This window comes from Balaenoptera physalus (genome assembly GCF_965194825.1).
Source record: "Balaenoptera physalus genome assembly, chromosome: 16".
Taxonomy (NCBI): Eukaryota; Metazoa; Chordata; class Mammalia; order Artiodactyla; family Balaenopteridae; genus Balaenoptera; species Balaenoptera physalus.
The window spans coordinates 46223699-46245142 of NC_138898.1; the positions used below are offsets into that span (position 1 = coordinate 46223699).

At 53.4% G+C, this 21444-nt stretch overlaps 2 protein-coding genes and 1 long non-coding RNA gene across 10 annotated transcripts; 1 reads left to right on the forward strand and 2 right to left on the reverse strand.

Annotated features, from left to right (window-relative positions):
* Positions 1-32: 32 nt before the first annotated feature.
* On the reverse strand, positions 33-8538 carry GZF1 (GDNF inducible zinc finger protein 1). Of its 3 annotated transcripts, none has more exons than XM_082431769.1 (6): positions 8273-8538; positions 5765-7179; positions 4520-4614; positions 2935-3102; positions 2344-2501; positions 33-2023 (listed from the first exon to the last, which is right to left on the reverse strand). In XM_082431769.1, exons 1-6 carry the CDS (start codon positions 8426-8428, stop codon positions 1688-1690), a joined length of 2328 nt encoding a protein of 775 aa, XP_082287895.1. In that variant the 5' UTR covers positions 8429-8538; the 3' UTR covers positions 33-1687. The 3 variants fall into 3 exon arrangements, with proteins under 3 accessions (XP_082287895.1, XP_082287896.1, XP_082287897.1); XM_082431770.1 differs by having other exon boundaries at positions 8085-8397; XM_082431771.1 differs by lacking the exon at positions 8273-8538 and adding an exon at positions 7684-8055.
* A 68-nt stretch (positions 8539-8606) lies between these two features.
* Positions 8607-15039, forward strand: LOC309645944. Its single transcript, XR_014255141.1, has 2 exons — positions 8607-8692; positions 10111-15039. It is a non-coding gene; the product is annotated as an uncharacterized lncRNA (long non-coding RNA).
* Positions 15040-17323: 2284 nt separating this feature from the next.
* On the reverse strand, positions 17324-20377 carry NXT1 (nuclear transport factor 2 like export factor 1). Of its 6 annotated transcripts, none has more exons than XM_082431776.1 (3): positions 20044-20377; positions 19387-19641; positions 17324-18189 (listed from the first exon to the last, which is right to left on the reverse strand). In XM_082431776.1, exon 3 carries the CDS (start codon positions 18032-18034, stop codon positions 17504-17506), a length of 531 nt encoding a protein of 176 aa, XP_082287902.1. In that variant the 5' UTR covers positions 18035-18189; positions 19387-19641; positions 20044-20377; the 3' UTR covers positions 17324-17503. The 6 variants fall into 6 exon arrangements, with proteins under 6 accessions (XP_082287902.1, XP_082287901.1, XP_082287906.1 ...); XM_082431775.1 differs by having other exon boundaries at positions 17324-18842; XM_082431780.1 differs by having other exon boundaries at positions 17324-17985; positions 20044-20376.
* Positions 20378-21444: the final 1067 nt, after the last annotated feature.

Sequence of the window (21444 nt, forward strand, 5' to 3'; positions counted from 1 at the left end):
TAATAATGGAAATAAACTTAGACTTGCAAAACTATTTTTACAAAACATTTATTAACACATTAAAGTTTTCTGTAGAATTTCTAAAGAAACAAATTCAAGACAAAAATTATTCCGAGAGGTAACAAAATAATAATCTATTATTTAAATTTCTTCTCATCATTAAGATGACTTTACCCCAAGAAACAGTTCATTAGCCGGGCAGGTTCGTTCTCCTTTAGAGAGTAAAATGTGTGTGAGAGTCACTGTTTTGCTCTGTGAACACAAGTGGGCGACGCTGTCACAGCTGGAGGTGGATTCGGTACTGCCGCCTGCAGCCTGTGTCAGCACCTGGGACGCCTTCGGCACCTTCAGTGTTGACGTCACCGTCTCACGGGGAAGAAAGCATCCTCGGTCTTTTTCTGGCATCTCGTGCAGCTGTGTCTTCATCCCGGACTTGCATAAAGTACCCTTCCTCTTAGAAAATGACTGTTTTCACAGCAAGTGTAATAAATTAAATGTAAGAAAAAGAGCAACTAGTGACAATTCCCTTTCTCTTTTTACCTGGGTCACACGTGAGTCAAAGCACTGTGCACATGGCGACCTGCCCTCACCACTGGATCAAGAGCCAGGCTGGGTAAGGACAGCGGAATTACCAAAGGCCAGCATGAGACAGAGGTGCATTTAAGACAAGGTTGGCGGTTCCATGGTCCACTCTTGAGGCTAATCAGAGGAGTGTACAGAGGCTTTTGGTCCCTTTTGCTGAATTCGCTCACGCTTCCAGGGGAACGTGCGTGCCAGTGACTTGCCTGTGTCAGCGTCTAGACATGTTAATGAGAAATGCTGGGTTTCTGAAAATCACAGAAATTGTCAAAAAATCTAGCAAAATTACCAGTACTCTGTTCTTAGATTGGCTACCACCACCTCACTGCTACTTGTGGATAAAGTAACTACACTATGTTTCAAGTGATCTCAAGCCCCTGGCTTAATTTTTCACACCTCTTTGCAAAAACTACTACGCTGTTTTCTGCTAGTCTTTGGTAGGACAGCTTTTTTAAATTGGATTTTTAGAAATGAAACCTGTAGCCACATCTCAGGTCATTTTATGACAAACTTCCTAGCTGCATGTGTGCTGTGAGCAGCTACTTTACAAGTGTTCAGTTTAGTGCCTACAAACGGGGGGCGGGCAGACGGGGACAAGTGCAGTCATCTGTCTCTTTAGCCCCATTCCAGGGTCCCAGAGCACCTCTGACTGGCTTCAGTTCAACAGCAAAGAAACAGCTGAAAATAAATACATGGTCCCAGTTTTATTTCAGCTTGGCAGAAAAATAGCTTTAAAGTATCAGAAATAAACTTCCATGAGGAAGCTGAGCAGTAACCCCAGCCTCAGGAGCCTCAGGAATGTCAAGGTCATCAAGCATTAGGATGATTCCACCAGAATTAAGTGAGGTTATGTTAACTGCCTTGTTTGCTGATGAAGCGTGGCTGAGACCATGCGGATCAGGATTTCTAAGGGAAAGCATGAGAAATGGTTTGACAGAGACGTGCAAGTTAGCAGAAATTCAAGAAACTGCGGAAGCCATCCTTGCCCACTTCTTTGCCCACAGTTCTTGACCCCTGACAAACGCTCGCGTCCAGCCCTCACGCACGCAGGCGCAGGTGCAAGGCTGGGACCGCGGGGCAGGTGACCCCGCGCTCTAGTCTGTGTGAGTCAGAGAGTGGAGCTGTGTGGGCCTGGGTCCGTCTGCGGCGTCAGCTCGCTCAGCTCGTTGATGGTGGTGGCCAGCAGCGTGTCCTGGGACCCCACAGGGCCGTCCGACTTACAGGCCGGGTCCGCAGGACTGTCATCGTGCACGGCAGGCGTGCTGCCCTGCATGGTGGCCAGGTTGTGAAAATGGCCATTTTCTGCGAAAGACAGCAGTTTATCAGAGAGTTTGGATGGCGTGTACTCTTCATCGGGCTGCTCAGTCTTGTGCCCATCGCCGTTCTTGGGAGAGCCGTCCACGATGACGAGGAAAGACTTCCATGGAGTTGTCTTATCGTGGATCTGCGGACCAAACGCAGAACAGAGAGATCACCCACTATGTCCCTAACCAGGATCTGCAGAGCCCCCAATTCGCAGCCACTCGTTACCAGGTACAACAGCCTTCTCCAACCGTCAGACACGTGTCTGCCACTGCGGTCCCTGCCAGAAAGGACTCAGCATGCCCCGGGCCCTGCTTCACCCCGCTTGGCTGCCCTTGCTGCAAGGGAGAGAGAGCCCCGCCTTCCCCTGGGACCCCCTTCTGGATCGAGGGCCTCAGGGAAGGGAGGGTGGGCGGCTCTGCCGTCCAGCGACCGTCCCTGGGGGCCACCCTGGCCGCTCACCGAGGTGTGCCGCCGGAGTGTGGACTTGTCGGTGAACGTCCGCCCGCACGCGTTGCACATGAACGGCTTCTCCCCCGTGTGGATCCGGTGGTGGCGCTGGAGCGCGTTGAGCTGCGTAAACTGCTTGCCACACTGGTCGCAACAGTAGGGCCGCTCCCCTGGGAGGGAAGGGACGGAGGACACGAGAGCTACCGGCTGCTCTGGGCCGCCCCGCGTCCCGAGCCACCACGGGGAGGGCGACACGGGCACGAGCAGCTGACCGTGCAGGAGCCCCAGGGGTCCGTGACCTCACCCACAGCTTTCCAGTCGTAAGTGACCCTGCGCGGGTGGGGGTGTTCACTAGCATGTGCAGATCATCACCCCTAATTCTAATCTCAAGGTGTTCAAAGGTTCACACGTCCACATCCAGGTTCACACATTCATACCTTTCCAGTTTGTCAGAGCCAGAAACTAGACACTCAAAAATGTTTAAATGCTATTAGGACGCACGACTTAAAGCTAAATTCCAAATAATTTTCCAGAAAATCTAAAACCTTCGGGATATTTTCTTGCCACACTGACCTCCCTTCTCTGGCGACATTCCGGCCATACCTGTGTGGACTTTGATATGCTGGTAAAGAGAATTCCGCTGAGCAAAAGTCCTGAAACAAACTTCACATTTAAAGGGTTTGGACCCAGTGTGGATCCTGTTGTGATGTTTTAAATACTCCTTGGAAGCGAAACTCTTGCCACACGTTTCACACATGAAAGGCCTCTCACCTACACGGAAACATGAGACACGAAGTTAGAAGTGACACGGGTGCTAGAACACGCAGAGGATGGGGTCCACCCTCCCAAGTGCCCTGGCAGGCAGCGCGTTCTTTTCTAGTTAAAACTGTCATAAAATCTTTGTGTCCAGTGCTCGCTACCTGCTGAAAGTTGGTGTAAAATGTCCCTGGAAATCCCAAGAAAGATTTCAGTAGATTAGAATTAAAGAGCGTATTCAGCCAGCTCACGTTTTGGAAATTCAGTCATCCCAAACAAGAAAAACAGTTTGACAACGGGTTTGGTGGAACAGCTGGACTTGTTCACAGGGCTTCTGTGGGTCTCTATCAGAACAGAAGCCCCTCGTGAAGGGAGAGGATTGTGCGGTGGACACGTGGGGTGGTCCTGGAGCAGCTCCCAGCCGCCCGGGATGGGGTCAGGGCAAGGAGGGCGTCCACCCTTCACACTGCGCAGTTGGGGCCCTCAGGGCCCACAAACCAGACTCCTCTGTCAGGCGTGCCCCGATTTCTCAAACATCAAAACAAAACTACTGGCTTTAATAAAATCCAAATATATTAGCATGTTCATCAAATGACCGATTCTAACTTAATCCTTTGGTGTGGTCTGACCTCCCCCGACCCCAGTCTTCCATCAGACACCAATTCTGCTCATTTTAGTCTATTAATTCACGTCATTAAGTGGTTCATCTATCTCACCATTTGAACTTGAGGCTCATAGGACAGTCAAAGAAGTAAAAATTTTTAAATGGGAGTAGGAAAGAACTGGGTTAGCGTGATAAGCCCAGTACCCGACAGCTAGACTCCACGCGCCCCAGGGCTCTGAACCCCAGGAGCACTGCACAGAATCAGAATAAAGAGCTTAAATGTTCTCCCTCACCTGATGAAATCGTACCACAAAAATTCTGAAAACCCCATAATTCCACCACCTTAACACATCATGTAACTACTTTATATTTCTGCAGGTTTTCAATAAAGCTGGGATTCACTGTATGCTCAGTTGCGCATTTTTCAAGTCGACAGCCAAACAGGCGTTTTTCCTAATATTCAGAGACCTTAGTCAGAAGGGCCTGGGACGGGACAGGGTGGATGTACCCATTTACTGAACCACTTCCCTGGGGTTGGACAGTCAGGTTTTTTCTAATGCTCTGTTCTTAGAAGTGGCAGGAAGCAGGATAATAGCATATAGCTTTTCCCATATTCTGAGCAATTTCTTTCAGAGGTCATGGCCACAAGCACACAGCACTGGAGGCAGCGGGCGTATTTTATGCATTTACTTATGCTCACTTACGAGACGGAAGAGCGTATCAGGGCTTTAACCTAAACCACTTGGCAAATGCCAACTTCTAAATTAAGAAAACTGCAGTTTTCCTCCTACAGCCAGGAAAGACATTCAATCATGACGGAGTATTTACCTGTGTGACACCTTTTATGATAAATCAGCATGTGGTTCTGAGTGAATCTTGCACCACATTCATCACAGACGAAAGGTTTTTCCCCCGTGTGAATTCTGAAAGCACAACATTCAGAGGGTAACTCAGGATGTGTCAAAGCTCACTCTGCATTACCATCTCCTCCCTCACCTGGGGAGACACTTCGCTCCAGGAGCCCGAACGCGAAGGACTGAAAGGTGGCAAGGCCCAGGACTCTCACCCCCAAGTCAGTCTCTGCCCGAGTCAAGACCGCCACATCCCCGCCAGACGCCGAGTCCCCCCACGTGCTGCCCCCAGGTGCAGGCACAGGCTGTGCCTCTGCAGGCTGTTTACAACACCAAACAGCACCGTGTGGTATTTATAAAGCTCCCTCATTGAAAATAGTCACCCACAGACACCTTAGGAACCATGGCTGACAAAAGTACCACGCGATCAAAATGTTTACCATCCTTTCCTAGTTTGACGTAACAGTCTAGGAAGAACTGTTATCAACACATGAAGCCAGCCGGTCCCTGGGGCGCATGCGTAAGCACTGCATTTCAGGGCAAGGATGGAGTGGCTGTCACCATGTTTACTGAGCCCTTCCCGAGCCAGGCTATAAATGACAGTAAAAGGACAAGGAACACGCAGCTCCCACCCCTTGACTAGCCCAGGATGACGGCAGATCTGGGGAGAGTAGAAAACTGCTTTGTCTGGATTTCAAGCATAAGTACTGAGCACTGGAAGGGAATTTATTTAAAAACTGAATGTCACCCACCTACATTTCAAAAATCAGTAACTGGAATCCCTGTCCGTCCTAATCCTGGAGCTTAGACTGACTGGTGGCAGGCACTCTCCAAGCCCAGAGAAGTGTCGCCCTGCTGAGGTCTTCAGTGGGACTCGCCACCCAGCCGGTCACAGGACTGAGTCCCAAATGAAGGGTCAGGAAGGGGGATGGGGTCGTTGGCCCCATTCGGCAAGGGTGGTGGGAGGCCTCAGCACCAGGAGTGGGAGAGGCCCCTGCGCCTGAACGGGAGGCGTGGGTCCCCATCAGCCGGGCCCGCGCCCAGGGAGCGCCATGCCCGCATCTCTGCCTCGAGAGAGAATCCAGAGGCTCAAAGCAGCCCCCAACTTTGCGAGGGAGCGAACTGAAGTGACCCATCCTGCGAGGCAGCCACACCGGCCGCCTCCTGGCACGCCCCCCACGTCTCCACGTGCGCTCTGGGGTTCGAGGTGGCCCATGCCTACCTCAGGTGGGTCTTGAGGGCCGAGGGCTGCGAGAAGGTGGCCGGGCACTCGGTGCAGCCGTAGGGCTTGTGGCCCGTGTGTGTGCGCTCATGCAGCCGCAGTGCCGTTTTGGAGCTCAGGCCCTTGCCGCACTGCTGGCACTGGTGCCGCTCGCCGCCGCCCTCGTGCACCTGCACCACGTGCCGCTTCACGTCCTTCTTCCTCTTGAACTTCTTGCCGCACAACTCGCACGGGAAGTGGCGCTCGCTGCTGTGCACGTGGCGCTGGTGGCCCTTCAGGTTGCAGCGGTTGGCAAAAGTCTGGCCGCAGGTGTCGCAGCGGTGGACCACCTCGGTGGCCACGCCGTGGTGGTGCCGGACGTGCTTCAGGAAGCTCTTCTCGTACAGAAAGGCCTTCTCGCAGCGCGTGCACTGGAAGTTGCTCCTCCGCCTCCCCGCCCCCTCCTCCCCCTCCTCCTCCTCGTCCTCGTCCTCCTCCTCCTCCTCCCCCTGCCCCGCCTTCGGCAGCACTGCCTCCGCCTCGGCCCCAGCCCCGCCGTCCTCCTCGTCTTTTGCGACTGTGACCAGCTCCTTCACTGTTCCCCCGGCGTCTGGGCTGGGCTCCCGGGGGCCCCCGTGGTCCCCGGTGTCCTGCTCGGCACTCTTCTGCTGCTCTCGGAGTCGTCGAGTGTACTTCTTTTTAGGGATTTCCACGAACACCTTCCGCCCAGCCAGCCTCCCGCTAGCCCTTCTGAGCTTGGGGTAGGGGGACTTAGCGATCTCTTTTCTCTTGTCTGGCTTCTCCCTGGACTTCCTCGAGGGTAGATCTGGCAACAGGCTGTTGCCGATTCTTGCCGCTGGGGGATCCAAGGAACCCGCGACGCCGTTGGCCAGAGGGCTGTCCGCGGCCACACCTGCCCGAGCATCAGGGGTGACAGCAGCAGCGACCTGGGAGCCGCTGCTCCCTTCTGCCTCCTGAGACTCCGAGAAATTCTGCAACTCCAAAAGTACCGACTCTAACATCTGTTTCTTCAACTGAAAACAGGTTTCAGATAAGTCCAAACATTTCAGCTTTTCTGCCATTTCCAGCATTCGCTGCACCCGATCTTCCTCCACCTGGACCTTTGCAGTGTAGACGAACTCAAGAAAAGAAGCGAAGTCAGCCACCTGCACTTCGTCTAAGTAGACGTTAGTCCTCGTGCCGTCCGCAGTCTTCTCGTTAAGAAACACTTCCTTAAAAAACTTGCTGGTGGCTGCCAGCACCGCCTTGTGGGCCATGAATTCCTCCCGGACACCCTGGTACTCCACGCTGACAGTCACGTCGCACAGGTGACCCAGCAGGCGGAGCTGGTGCATTTCATGCAGAAGGTTAAGCGGGGAGGACTTGGATTCCAGCAGAACTGCACCACTCTCCATGTTTCTTCTTCCCAGGAACAGCTTTGAAAACAAACCAAGAATTATTCACGCATGAACCTCTGAAGTAGAAGGATTAAAAATTATGAGGATTATATCAGTTCTTTAGAGGAAATAAACTGATTAATGACCTAAACCTAACTTTTTTCACGTACAGATTCAAGTCACGCGCCACTTCTTAGCATTTTTCTGAAGCCTTAAGGAACCTTCATGAGATATTTGCATGAAAACAGACTAAGACTGCCCTAAAGATAAAGTGATGATTAATGAAACACATTAAAGCAGTAATTGGCTTCTCTAGGTCATTTTGTAATTTACTTACAGACCCAGACCCCCAAACTAACAGAATTTATAGCAACAATAAATAATGTCTACTACTTTGATCAGGAAACCAAATAAAACAAAATATAATACATGGCGGCCACGGTCTGAGAGCAAACCTTGTCTACCTTTGAAAACAACCAACTAAACTACTTTATATGAAGAAAATTTCATGGAAAGTAGCCCACAATTCAGTCATTCTCCAACCTCGTTAAGTCCCTCCTAGTGGAGTCACCGTCACTGCACAGAAGCGATGCGGGGCACTGCGCCGGGGGCACAACTGCGCTACCCCGAGCAGGGCCCTCAACCCCTCCGAGCCGCAGTGGCTCCCGTGCTGGAGACTGACAGGCCGTCGTGAGGGCTGCAGCCGCGCCGGCCGTCCCGGCGACCCTCGAGCAGGCGTCACGGGGGAGGCCCTGACAAGGTCACAGGGCGGCCGGGGCGGACTCGGGCCTCCCGGCGCACCACCTTCCCGCCGCCAGGCCCAGACCGCCCGGGGATCCGTCCTCCCGGACCCGGCGCGGACGCTCCCCCCGGCGCACCCGCCTTTAGCGCCCGCATCTGCCGCCCGCCTCCAAGCTCGTCCGGGTCCCTGAGGCCGGCCTCACCTGCCCGGTCCAGCTCCTCAGCGCCCGCCGGTCGGCGGGGCAATGGCCGCAGGTGGCCGCCTCTGCCCTCGTCCGCCGACAGCCAGGCCAGCCCCAACTCCCCGGCGGCCTCCCGGCCCGCGCCTGGCCCCCGAGCCCGACTCGGAGCCCAGGCCTAGCGCCCTCCGCCCCGCGGGCCGCGAACGTACCGACCGGCCGCCGCCGACGAGCTTCCGAGGACTAGGCCCCGGGACCAGCAGACTGCCCGACGGACGGGGGGCGGGGCGCGGCGCCGGCGAGGGCGACGCCGATTGGCCGTGGTGGGCCTGGCCCCGTCCCTCGCGGGTAGAGGAGGACCTGCGCATGCACGTCCCACTGCGGAGCCCATTCGGGGAAGTTACGTGATTCGACTCACGCTGCCGCCGTACGCCCGGCCGGCTTCGCAGGATTGCGTCACCCGCCGCGAACCACGGTCTGCGCCTGCGCAGAACACTGTGCCGGCGGCTCTGCGCTTCTCGCTACGCGGCGGGGGCAGGGCCGGCCCACTCCGAAAGTCACGTGACCTGCGGGGCACGCACGCCGTCTCGCGTGGGTCCCTCCCCGGCTCCAGCCCATGGGCAGTACAGCAGGTAGGCGGGTCGCCGGATTGGGTGGAACCCCTGGAGGAGCGGGGCGGAGAGAGAGGGCAGGGAGGTGGAGGGGCGGGGCGCTGGAGGAGGCAGGAGGGGGCGGGGCGGCGGGAGGAGGTTGCAGGAGTGGGCGCGGCTTGGGGAGAGGGCGCGGCGCCTCCACGTGCCGCAAGAAGCGGTTGTTGGATCCCCAGCGGAGCCTTGCAGAGTGGGCGGCTGAGTTCGTTCTGGGCACGCGGCAGGCGGGCGGGCAGTCAGGAGCTGAACCGGAGGCCGTCTGTACTCCGAGAGCCTCCGAGCCTCGGGCTCCGGCCGCCACTCCCGGGTGTGTGCACGCCGTCGGCCGTTCGCCGGCGACCCCAGGGTACCGGCCCTCGCGTCCCAGAGGCTTCACGTCGCTACTCCGAGCCTCCGTATGTCCTCATTTTTCCCAAACGCCCAGCGAACCCTGGGCCGATCTCTCATCCGGTGTCTTCCGGTTCAGTTTATGCAGTGTAGACAACGTCCAGAAATGAGACAGATCCTCTGCGCAGTCATCATCTGGAACAGCGGTCCCCAACCCTTTTGGCACCAGGGACCGGTTTCGTGGAAGACAGTTTTTTTTGGTGGTGGGGGGGTGACGGTTCAGGCAGTAATGTGAGCGATGGGGAGCTGCATATGAAGCTTTGCCCGCCGCTCACCTGCTGTGCGGCCAGGTTCCTAACAGGCCGTGGACCGGTAGTGGTCCACGGCCCGGGGGTTAGGGACCCCTGATCTAGAACAACCCCTCTCTTACTGTCTCTGTCATAGCCTGTAAAGCATCTGCCTGAAGCGGCTGGAATGCAGTGTGGACACGGGGAGCAGGGCCGGGGTGAGAGGGTCCAGGCAAGGAGGTCTCGGACAGCAGCCTCTTTTCCATGCTGTCAGCGGGGGAGGAAAGGGAGCATTTGAAAATAACTGTACTTACCATCCTTCAGCGTCTGTGTTTAGGGCTATAAGCGCTTCCACAGAGTGGGAGGCCTTGCCCTGATGGACCCAGTGTCACTGGTAGAAGGAGCCCGGGGCCAGGAAGCCTGGAGGCTGCGTGGCAGAGGATGGTGCTCAGCTTGCCTGGGCCTGGCTCCTCCTCCACGCAGGTCACATGCCACCCGCCCTCCCTGCCACCTACGGTGACACCTGGCACTGTGCCCACCTGACCTCCCTGGGTGTAGTCAGCGCACAAGCCAGACCTTGGGGAAGTGGGTCGGCCGCTGTTCACAGTGGAGCCCAAACAGGACAAAGCAGTTCTACCATCTTTCCCGCCGTACTTTCTAGCTTCTGATTTGTACAAACCCATACAATCTCTACTTTCTGCTGCAGCTAAAAAACATGGCAGAACTCTGCTGGTTCCAGAACAGCCCTGCCCTCCTCACACACCTATGGGCTCTTCCTACCTCCAGGTGCACCCAGAAGTGGATCCTGCTGTAGCTCCCCATCTCAGGAGGATTTCCAGAAGCCATCCCAGTTCCTGGAGGCCGGGCTCAGCTCCAGGTGCACACGCTGAGTTTAGTCTTTCTCCAGCCTAGGACTCTCCTGCCCTCCCTCACTTGGGGCCCCGACTTCCTCCTGCAAATGGATCTCCTCCCTGCAACTTCCCCCAAACTGGTCCCAAGTCTCAGGATAATAGGAACAGAATGTGCTTGATGGTTACAGAAGGTGGGTCACTACTACCCACCCCCAGTTACTGGTATTAGTCACTTCTCACAAAACTCTGTGAGGGGGGTTAGTATTATTACCCCCATTATACAGATGAGGAGACTGAGGCACAGGGATGTTAGCCAACTTACCCAAGATCACACAGAGAGCAAGACAGAGCCAGGGTACAACCTCCACAGCTCAGCTCTGCGCAGACCACATGCCTCTCCAGCTACAGCAAAACAGAGCTGTCTCCTGTCAGATCAGGTAAACGTCAGAAGGGAACTAGAGAGGGTGTGATTAAATAGCATCCTAGAAATTCCATGTCTGGTTTGCATGAGTCCAAAAGTGAACACTGAGAAGTTGTGGTTTCTAAGATGCTGGGGGCACATGGGAGGACTTCTCACAAAAGCCCAGGGATCTAGGCCTACTGCCTGCCTGGCCGCATCACTTCCATCTCTCACCTCCGAGCTCTCCGGGGCCCAGGCCTGGGCGTGGGTCTGCCAGTGGCCGCTATGAATATTGGTGTACAAGTATCTGAGTCCCTGCTTTCATTTCTTTTGGATATGTATCTAGAAGTAAAATTGCTGGATCATATGGTAATTCTGTGTTTACCATATCTGTTTTCCATGGCAGCTGCACCATTTTCCATTCCCACCAGAAGTGCACAAGGGTTCCAACTTCTCCACGTTCTCACAGATGGACTGAAACAATTTTAAGCAAGGGATTTTTACACATACACAGTGTCTTCAGCATGATATTCTATTTATTAAAACCCTAAATAGTTTCAAAAAATAGTCCTCAGTCTTCAGGATGTGAGCCCAAATAAAATGTCTCCTCTAAGAAAAGCCTATATGATAATTCATGATAGGAGATGGGAAACATATGAACAAATAGCACCTTATTTTTGGAAAGAGTTCAGATTCCACTAAAACATATATGTTTTAAAAATACATATATCCTCTTATCATGAGCATCACATTTGGATAAACTTAATCTGGCCACAAATGCTTTGAAATCAACTTTGCTTCAACACAGAATGTCAAAATAGGTGATACACCGCTTTTTATAGGACAGTTGCATATAAAACATAACACCACTGCAGTCTTACTTTGTCACTAACAGGGATCCTGTCTAAGTGTTTAAAAGAGCACATGAAGTATTTAGAATGTGTTAGAAGTCCAAGTAGACGTAGAAGCAGCATATGTGGAAAAGAGCAGCCAGGATTCTGTGTTCTGCCCAAGTTAGCATTCAGTGCTGAAAGGACTTCTTTATTTAGGGTCATAATAGCTTTAGTGATTGACCAAGTGAAGGAACTGGATATGATTATTATAAGTTTTATCTTCAGTTCCCTTTAGAAATGCTACCTGATCAGGTTCCAAGGTAGGAAGTACATCAGGCTATTCAAAGAAGCTTTGGAAAACAAGGAAAAAAATACCAACAGCCCAATGCAAAATTAACAAAGAACAAAGACAACCATGGCAGACACAAGAGAATACTATAAAAAGCAATGATAAACCAATGAATACAACAAATTGACCGGAAGTTAAACATAACCTGTGATGTCACAGAAGTTTGCATGGGAAATGCAATCTCAGGGGCAGTTGGAATAGATGTTTATCTCCAAGTAACGCCCTGTAGCTATCCTGAGGAAGTGGAGTGAACAACTTTCAGGTAATTATGTTAGTGAAAATTTGGAAACCATCTACTCGCCCAAAAGGAGACAACTGAATAATTTATAATATATCCATGCACATTTTAAAAAATGTTTAATGGAACTTGTGGTAATCATTCCACAATGTATATGTTTATCAAATCATCATGTACACTTTAAAGATAATTTGTCAATTATACTTAAAGCTGGAAAAATGTTGAATTGTTTGATGCAATGCTCACTATGTTATAATGAATAAAGAAGGTACGCTATTTTACCCAGGAAATGATCTGATTTAAAAGCAAATCTATAGAACCAGACCGGAAGGAACTCGCCACATCAAATTCTAAACTGCCCAGGGAGGGGCGGAGAAGCTGTGCGGCCGCCCACCCGACGCTGAGGAGGGGCGGGGCTGGGGCCTCAGATTCCGAGGCACTCACCACCCACTGGCTGTCATAATCTCAGATTGTCACAGTCAATCTTCCGATTGGTCCTGGGCCGTCGCCTGATGATGATGTCGGCCGCCTTGCGTGTGCCCGGAAGCGTGCCTTGGTGGCCGGCGGACGCGCGGAGGCAGCTCCTGCGTCCAGGCCTCGGGCTGGTGGTCGCGCGATTTGGGTAGGTCAGCCCGGGCTTCCCTCCAACCCTCTGGGCGGCGTCGCGGCGGCAGGTCGGGCGAAGTTTTCTTGCGCGGTCTCGGCTGTGCGGTCCACTGCGAGGTCAGGTTCCGGTGGGTCAGGCCAAGCGTATTAGGGCAGCTGGGGCTCCATCAAGCGTCTGAGTTTGGGCACGTCTTCACCTGCCTTCAATTTGGGCAAATATCCGGACTTTACACTAACTTCTCACAGGCCTAGGTGGGGATTTTTAAATGTTTAAAACATCCATTTTTGCGAGAACTCAGGATGTTTCAAAGCAGCATCTACTTGGAGACTTCACTGGTCAGGTCAGGCACAGGTCGGCCGCTCTGTGGGGGAAAAGGCCACTCCTCGAGGTGCCCGCAACTTGAATACTACCCCTTACTTCTTCTGGCTGCGGAAACAGAGTCCTGATTCTTAAGTGAGCTTTTAATTTAAAAAACAAGATGGGCGCACTGTATAAAAAATGAAGTCCAAGGACATTCGGCAGCAAATGCCTTGTCTCCACGTTAAAACCCTAGAACCCAATCCTTAAGGACAGCTGTCCTTACGTTTTTGCCAATCCTTCCAGAAGGTCCGTGCAAACAGAGCAAGCCTATATGGAATCTTTTTTTTTTTTTTTAAACACAAAGCAGTTTCCTCATCTGTAAAATGAGATTGAAAATGGTGCGAAGTACCTTGAGCAGTTCTTGGGATGTTGTTCTCGCTGCCTGTGACAACTGTTGTCAATATTCCACGAAGCTGCCTGTGACAACTGTTGTCAATATTCCACAAAGTGTTTGAACTTCGTTTTCTGACTACCAAAGAAACTCAAAGATTGTTTCATATTCGTATCACGGACAGGTTTGCCTCTTCTTTTCAAGCCCCCTTCTGAGGGGCTGCGAGCCCCCGCTGTGTTGAAGTGCAGGCCTGAATGCTAGCTTTTAACAATCTTTTTCTTTGCCCTATAGAAGGCTCTGGTTCTGAAATTCTGAATAAAGCCACAACAGGCTTGTGTGTTTGGGGTTGGCTCGGGGAGTGTTTGAGGGAGGGGACATCTGGTGGGAGGGGAGGGCCGAGTTGCCTTGGCTGGGCCTGCAGGAGAGGAGAGCAAGAAGAGCTGCAGCAGGCGTGCACACACACATACGTGCACACCATTCCTTAGAGAGACCGTGAAATAGCTCATCTTCAGGTTAAAGCAGGAGATTCAGGTTAAAGCCTTGTCCTTTCCCCTCCCACCTGGCCTTAGTTAGAAGGCAATGTTCACACTTCATACAAGTCACGGTAAATAAGCCGACTGACCCATCCCCTGTCACACCTGCCTCTCCGAACCGGGAGGCGACAACTCAACAGTAATTGCGAGGCCGCAAGCAGGACGGCGGCAGAGGACAGGCAGAGAGTGTCTTCATGTCTGGATCCAAGTTGCATCTATATTTACTTCAGGGTGGTTTTCCCGGAGAAGTTTCAAGCCCATCTTGTGCCTCATTTCAAGGAGGAAGCAGGTGAGATCCTGATGTAAGCAGCTTTTGGCAGGAAAGAGCTCTCCGAAGGGGCACCCTTTTGTCTTGTCACTTTAGCTAAGCTATATTGTCACTAACCTTAAACTAGGCGCCCCCATGCTCTACTCATCTCCTGCTCTAGCACACCTATCAAATTTTGATCACACAGTACCTTGCCTAACCTGTTGGTTCTTTCCGTAGATCAAAGAAATAAAAATGAAGAATAATTAACAGGTGTACAGATCTATTCCCTAACTTCCCCTCAGTAATGGCACAAATAAACTGTGAACAAGACAACATCTAAAGAAAAGATCACATTGGGAATTCCCTGGTGGTCCAGTGGTTAGTACTTGGCACTTTCACTGCCGGGGCCTGGGTTACATCCCTGGTCGAGGAGCTAAGATCCTGCCAGCTGCATGGTGTGGCCAAAAAATTTTTTTTAAATAAAAAAGATCATGAGGAGTTGACAAGCCTGTACACTGTGGGAGATGGCTACGAGTCTGATACCCTAGCTCCATGATTAACTGACATTACTTCCCCTTTTCCCTTTAAAACTTTCATGGCAGGGAATTCCCTGGTGGTGCAGTGGTTAAGAATCCGCCTGCCAATGCAGGGGACACGGGTTTGATCCCTGGTCCAGGAAGATCCCACATGCTGCAGAGCAACTAAGCCCATGTGCCACAACTACTGAGCCTGCACTCTAGAGCCGGCGTGATACAACTACTGAGCCCACGTGCCACAACTACTGAAGCCCGTGCACGTAGAGCCCGTGCTCCGCAACAAGAGAAGCCACCGTGATGAGAAGCCCGTGCACCGCAACGAAGAGTAGCCCCCGCTCGCTGCAACTAGAGAAAGCCCACGCGCAGCAACGAAGACCCAACGCAGCCAACAAAATAAGTAAATAAAAAATAAATTAATTTTAAAAAAGGAATTTAAAAAAAAAAACCTTTCATGGCGGAGCAGCAGCTTTAGAGGTGGATTTCAAGGACACGAGTCTGCCTTCTCCCAAGATTGCCATCTTTCTGATCAAAACAACATTTTCCATTTCTCCCAACACTTCCCTCTCGAGTATTGATTTTGAAGCATTGAGCATCTGGAGCTGAGTTCAGTAACACTGATGTGCTTGGGAAGTCAAGGAACAAGGTCTTTCTGGCCTCGCCTCCTGATGGGCAGGACAAAATTCTCTCCTTAGGAGACGGCAGCGGGGGTCTGTGCTTCATATCAACCTGGTCAGTTCTGAGGCCCATTCCAGCTAAGAAGGGGCACATGTCCCCTCTGTCACCTGGGCCTGCGCCTAGGCCCCGGCCACACTCATTTCCAGGTTCTCAGCCACCTGTCTCCGGACCAGCATTCCTCTTTATCTCTGCACCAGTACAGTAGGGACCAAGCACCATGGCTATTCAAGTTGAAATTAACTAGAATAAAGTATAAACCCAGTGCCCCAGTCACACGAGCCACATTTCGAGTGGCTGGGGGACATGTCCGCTCACCAGGCCCCGTGGGACAGCCTGACGCTCTCCTGCTCCCAGCACTAATGGGCCCACCCCACTCCACTCCTTGCCTATTTCTAGAGGCCACCGTACTGTTTAGAGTTTACTAGTCTGTGGCAGAAATTGGGTTGAGGGTAGGGTAACCAACTAGTTCCAGTTTTCCTGGGACTTTCCTGACCATAGCATTGACAGCCTCATCTGGGAAGCCCCCGTCCTGGGCAAACCAGGGTGCTCGGTCCACCCACAGAGCAAGTGACGTCTGACTGAGCTCTCAGTGGGATGGGGTCAGAGGGCAGTTCATGCCCTTCGGTGGGGACACCCTGATGACACGTGGTGCTCACCTGTAGATAAGACAGTCCTGCATTCACCTAAATCCCCCCGAGGCCTCAAGTGTTAGAAGGTTCTGTGCCTGCACCCCCTCAGCTGGGCTGGAGCCCCTCTGGCCCCCTGGGCCCACCTCCATCACCCCTGAGTTTCTCAGTCATGAGCCTTCGGAGGCGAGCATTCTGTAAGAGGAGTTGGCTGTCTCTGAACCTGGGATCTCTTCTCTCCTGGGGCACTTGAGTGGGTTTTCTGAGGCCCCCAACACTGCCGAGATCTGACCTTGGAGAACGGACCTCCTGCTCTGGGGGGCTTTTGCTCCCCTAGCAACTCTATGAACCCTGAGGACCATGTCCGCCTTCCTCTTGGCCTCTCCCAGGGGCCCAATCACCCAGCGCCCGAGACAATCCCCAGGCAGGGCTCCGGGCTCAGGCCTGCATCTCAGCCAGGGAAACTGACCAGGGCTTGCCCTTAAGTACAAGCTGCCCCCCGTACAGCAGCCTCTGTCCTGCCTCCTGCCCTGTTCCTGTCCCACCAGCTCTCTGTCCAATCCCCAGGGTCAGGCCCCTTTGCTCTATCAGAGGGGAGTGAGATCCTTCCCGACACAGCAGCAATGCCCACCTTGCCCAGCCATCCCCAGTGGACGCCACAGCCCCAGGCTAGAGGCCCCTGCTATCCGTGCAGCCTACACATCAAATTCCCCCTTTCCTAATCCTAACCCACACCCCTAGCCCAACCTTTTGTCACAGATTTACCTGGGGAAGCCACGTGTCCACAAGATCTCATCTATTAATCAAAGGATGATGGAAACTTCTAGTTTTCTTCTCTTTCTTTACTTTGGAGAAATGCAGTTAGAGTTGGTCCTCAGGGTCAATAAAACCAGCATCCAATTCTGATGCCCCCGAGCCCCACCTCAGTACTTCTTCCTCTTAAAAGCAGTTCTCCTCCTTCTCTTCGTAAGGGAGTAGTCAATGTAGCTGCTTCATTTACAAGCAACTCCAGGTATCTCACCTGTTCTCATCCATGTAACTCCCAGCACAGGTGCTAAGGGAGGGCCCAGCACCTCGTTAGGGGATTCTGATGTGCTCTAAAGTGTCTTAATGGACAGCTAGGTTGTTTTTGTAAAATGCCAATGCCAGCCCCACCCTCAGATATTCAGAAGTAGTTGGTCCGGGATGTGCAGCCTGGTGAGTTTTCAAAGTGTCCCAACGGATTCCTGTGTGCGCAGGCTGTGAGCCCGGCTCCCGTACACCTGTGTGCACACCTGTGCCTGGGGCAGGTGCTCGGCCCTGGACCTCAGCCCCTGCAGTGCCTTCTGCTGAGCTTGTTGCCTTTAACCCTCCTTCTCTTGCTCCCCCTCTCCAAAACCTACCAAACACATCAGGTGAGGGAAAAGAAGCAACATTCATATTATCATTTTATTCATCAGAATTTCCAGAGACAGGGTCTCTACTGGGCAAGTAGAAAAATAGAGAATTTTACTACTTTGAAAAGGCAGCTATGACAAGTGTACGCCGCGAAAAGGGCCCCTGGGACTCGAGGGAGCACAGAGTTCAGTCTGGGGGTGTCTCCCCACGCCACTAGCAGGCCCAGTCCTGGAAGCGGAAGCAGTCGCTGGCAATCTTCCACACCGTGTTGCTGGGCGAGGCCTGGGCTGTCAGGATGAAGTTCTGGTTGAAGTCCCGCTGTTTGTTGCCCTCAAACTTCACCGTCCCACAGATCACCACGAGGACCGTGGTCTGGCTCGGGGTGGCTTCATCGTGAACAGGCTGGCAGTCTACCACGTTGATTTGGAACTCACTAGAAGGCAGCATCTCAAAAAACTCACTCAAGGACTCTTGTCCCGAAACAGCGTTGCCGTTCCACACCAAGGTGGCCGTGCCCATGTACAGGCGGGACAGCAGCCGCCGCCTCTTGTCCATGGTGGTGTAGTACACGTTCACGAACTCCTCAGCGGCGCGGCAGGCCTGGTCCACGTAGGTCTTGAAGTCCACGGACGCCATCTCTGGCCCCGCTGAGGAAGGCCTCCACCCAGGTGCTTCCTGTACCTGGGGGAGCTGGGCTGTGGGGCGGCAAGGTGGAAGAGACCCTGTGTGAATGCCATTGTCCATCCTGCCGGACAAATGAATACTCCTCCTCCTCTGTTGGTGGCAGAACGACTACACATGGTGGAGAGATGATTCTAGGCGCACACTGTTGCTGACGCCTGGTCTGACTAGGCCTCAGTTCGCTCACTTTAAACGGGACCATCCCCAGCTGTGCATAACTGCAATGTTGGATGAAAAGAAGCCGTGTACACCACGTGCTTAGTTAAAAAGCCTGAGACCCACATGGTCCGCAATGGTAGCTATTACTATGAATTTTAACGGTTTCGTTTTATAAGCTGTAGTACATCTGATAGTGGGAGGCCGCTTTTTCCTGGAAGCATGGAACAGCTGTGACTGCCCTAGAGAAGCGGGTAAAGGGACCTTCCTGGCGGTCCAGTGGTTAGGGCTCCAAGCTTCCACTGCAGGGGGCACGGGTTCAATCCCCGGTCGGGGAACTAAAATCCCACATGCTGCATGGTACGGCCAAAAAAAAAAATTAGAGAAGCAGGTAAAGATGCTGCACCCTGGGGAAGGGAACAGTGGCCCAACAAAGGCCAATCAGTCTATCCTCAGCTCACCTACAGGGTCTGGGAGGGAGAAGGCAGGTTTCCTAAGAGAGTAAGAGAACAAATGCCATGAGGACAGGACGGGACCAACATGGTGGCCACAGTCCTCATGACGGGCTCTAAGAAGCTAAGCTGGTGCCAAGCTCCTGGGAGCACAGGGGAGCCCCGTGAGCCGAGGAAAGACAGGCCAGATGGAAGAATTTCTATGGGGTGCAAGATTGTGGCAGCAAGGAAGAATTTCAACTGTAGCCGAAATGTCACATTTCCTTAAAAAAAGGTCCAAAAGCACAAAGAAAAATTATTATTATCTTTTTTCAGGGTATGGTACAACTATTATAGCTGTATTCTTTTTTGCATGATTAAAATATTTCACTAAACAAAAATCCAACAGAGGACAACATTACTAAAATAGTGGATAGGTTTAGATTTACAAACTTAAATACTGAATATTTTTTTAAATTTCAACAACCTTAAAAAAAAAAATTATCTTATGAAAGAGATAAAAAATCCCAGGCAGGGTTGGGAAGGAGTCAGGCACTCTTCAGGGCGGAGGAAGGTGTAGGCCTGAGCCTCCAGGAGAGAACTAGCCAGGCTGGGCAGGAGCTCCCACCTAGAAAGCAGCGCTGGGTACCGAGCGCTGGTGCGGGGTCCTGCCACCCCCTCGGGGACCTCAAGTCCAGTCTCGCAAACACTCACTCCAAGCTCCTATTTCCTAGCGCTTTACATTCGTACACCACATCCTTTAATGGTCACCGAGACCAAATGAGGGTGTTACTGTAACAACTTCGCTAATGAGAAAAGAAAACTCACGTGTGGAGGGAGGTCACACCCCTGATCTGTCACTACAAGAACTTGTTGCCGGGACGACGCGGTCCTCTCACTGGCTCCTGCCCTTCTGGGGTCCAGTCTGGGGCTCAAGGTTCCGGGACAGCCAGTTTGTCATTTCCCCCTGCGGGCCTGTCTCCCTCGCTGGACTCCCCATCAACCGGCGTCCACTCGATTCCCCCCGAGCACCTCGGGCCTCCGCCTTGCAAACGCAGCTCACCCAGCTGCCCGCCCGGGCGTCTGCAGGGAGGGAGGTCGTTCCTGCGGGGCTGCGACCGGCCCAAGACCCGCTGCGGGACCAGCCGGCATCCCCACCACGCGGGGGCCACCTACCTGAGCTGAGGGGTACCGACCTACGCGGGGGTCACCTACTTGAGCAGGGGGCACTTACCTGCACGGGGTCACCTACCTGCGCAGAGATCACCTACCTGCGCTGGGAGGGGATCACTTAACTGAGTCGGGGGCACCCACCTGCGGGGGTCACCTACCTACGCGGGGGTCATCCATCTGCGCGGGGGTCACCTACTTGAGCAGGAGGTACTCACCTGCACGGGATTACCTACCTGCCCGGAGGGCACCTACCTGCGCTGGGTGGGGGACACCTACCTGAGTGGGGGGCACCGACCTGCGTGGGGCACCTACCTGCGCGGGAGTGACAGCGGGGTGGCAGCCCTAGTCAGCGCCGGACAGCGTGGGCCTCAGTCAGCCGGGTAGGCGTGGGCGAAACGAGCCGGGTCGGCGCAGGCCGCCGTGGGCGGCTCCGGTCACGCGGGCCGCGGCACAACGGACTTTTGGGCCGGGTGCGCCGAGGCTCCGCGCTCCTCCGCTGCTCGCCCGAGGCGGCGCAGGAAGAGCCGCCTCCAACGAACCCCTTCCTCCCAGGACCCGCCTGGTCCGGTCGGCCCCTCCGCGGGTTCCCGCGCGCGGCCCGCCAGCTCCGCGCAGACGCGAGTCCCCGGCCTCCGCCTCCGCCCCCGCCCCGTGACGGGCAGCTGTGCCAGCCAGTGGGACGGCGGACCGCAGGCTAGCCCCGCCCAGGTGTGGCAGAGGCGAGGAGGGGCTTCCGAGAGAGACGCTTTCCCAGAAGACCACGGCAAATCCGCGCTCGAGTCTTCATTGGTCAATCTGGGTCACAGACTCCGGCCCGACTTTAGGTGGGGCCTCTGATTGGACGAAGCTCCGCAAGTCCCGTCCCCGACTCTCGGGGCGGGGCTGTCTCGCGGCTGCGCGAAAGCCGCCGGGCATGAGAAGTTTATTGATGCTGCTGCGTTTTCAGAGTGTGTGCGTTCCCCCCACCTTGGCTACGCTAGGGCGCACCTTTGCCTGCTTTCCTAAGGGGAAGCTTGCTCTCAGTGTTCAGGACAAGTTTAGAAACTGGGTGGGCTCTTCCATATAGGCGACCCCTCCGCCCCCAATGAAAAGTGTGGATTATAAACAAATAAGTTGCAGGCTAAGTAGAAAGGTGAATTGAACTCGCATCTTTGGAGCCGTAGTCACACTTTACAAAGCCCGAGCCAGTGAAATTGGAGTTTAATGTACAAAACTCTGAATCCCTAGAATGAAAATGAGAGTTGACCTGCATGTCCACTGGGTTGGATGTCGCACTGCTTTTAAGTTTCCTTATGTTTCCCATGTAAGCCCTTGTCATTTCATTCTCATAGCTTCGGGGGAGGTATCATTATTCCTGATTTTATAGACGAGGAGGCCGAGAGACAGAAATTAAATGACAGCCTGGAGTCACAGAGCCACTTCAGTCCTAGAAAAGCTGGTTAGGAGGACATTAATCCAGCGCTAAGTTCTGGTGAAAACACAAGGCTTTAAGCCTGAGAGGCAGCAGAGCCAGCAGCGGGAGGATGGGAGGGCAGGCAGCTTTCAGATTTGTGTCTCCAGCATCTAAATTGTGCCTGACCCACAGCAAGGGCGCGATAAATACTGTTTGAATGAACAGACAGGGCTGGGTTCGATTCATTGCTCCACAACATTCTAGTTGTGATGACTCCTCTCTAACATTTAATCCATTGCTCTTGGAAGCAAGCCTGTTTT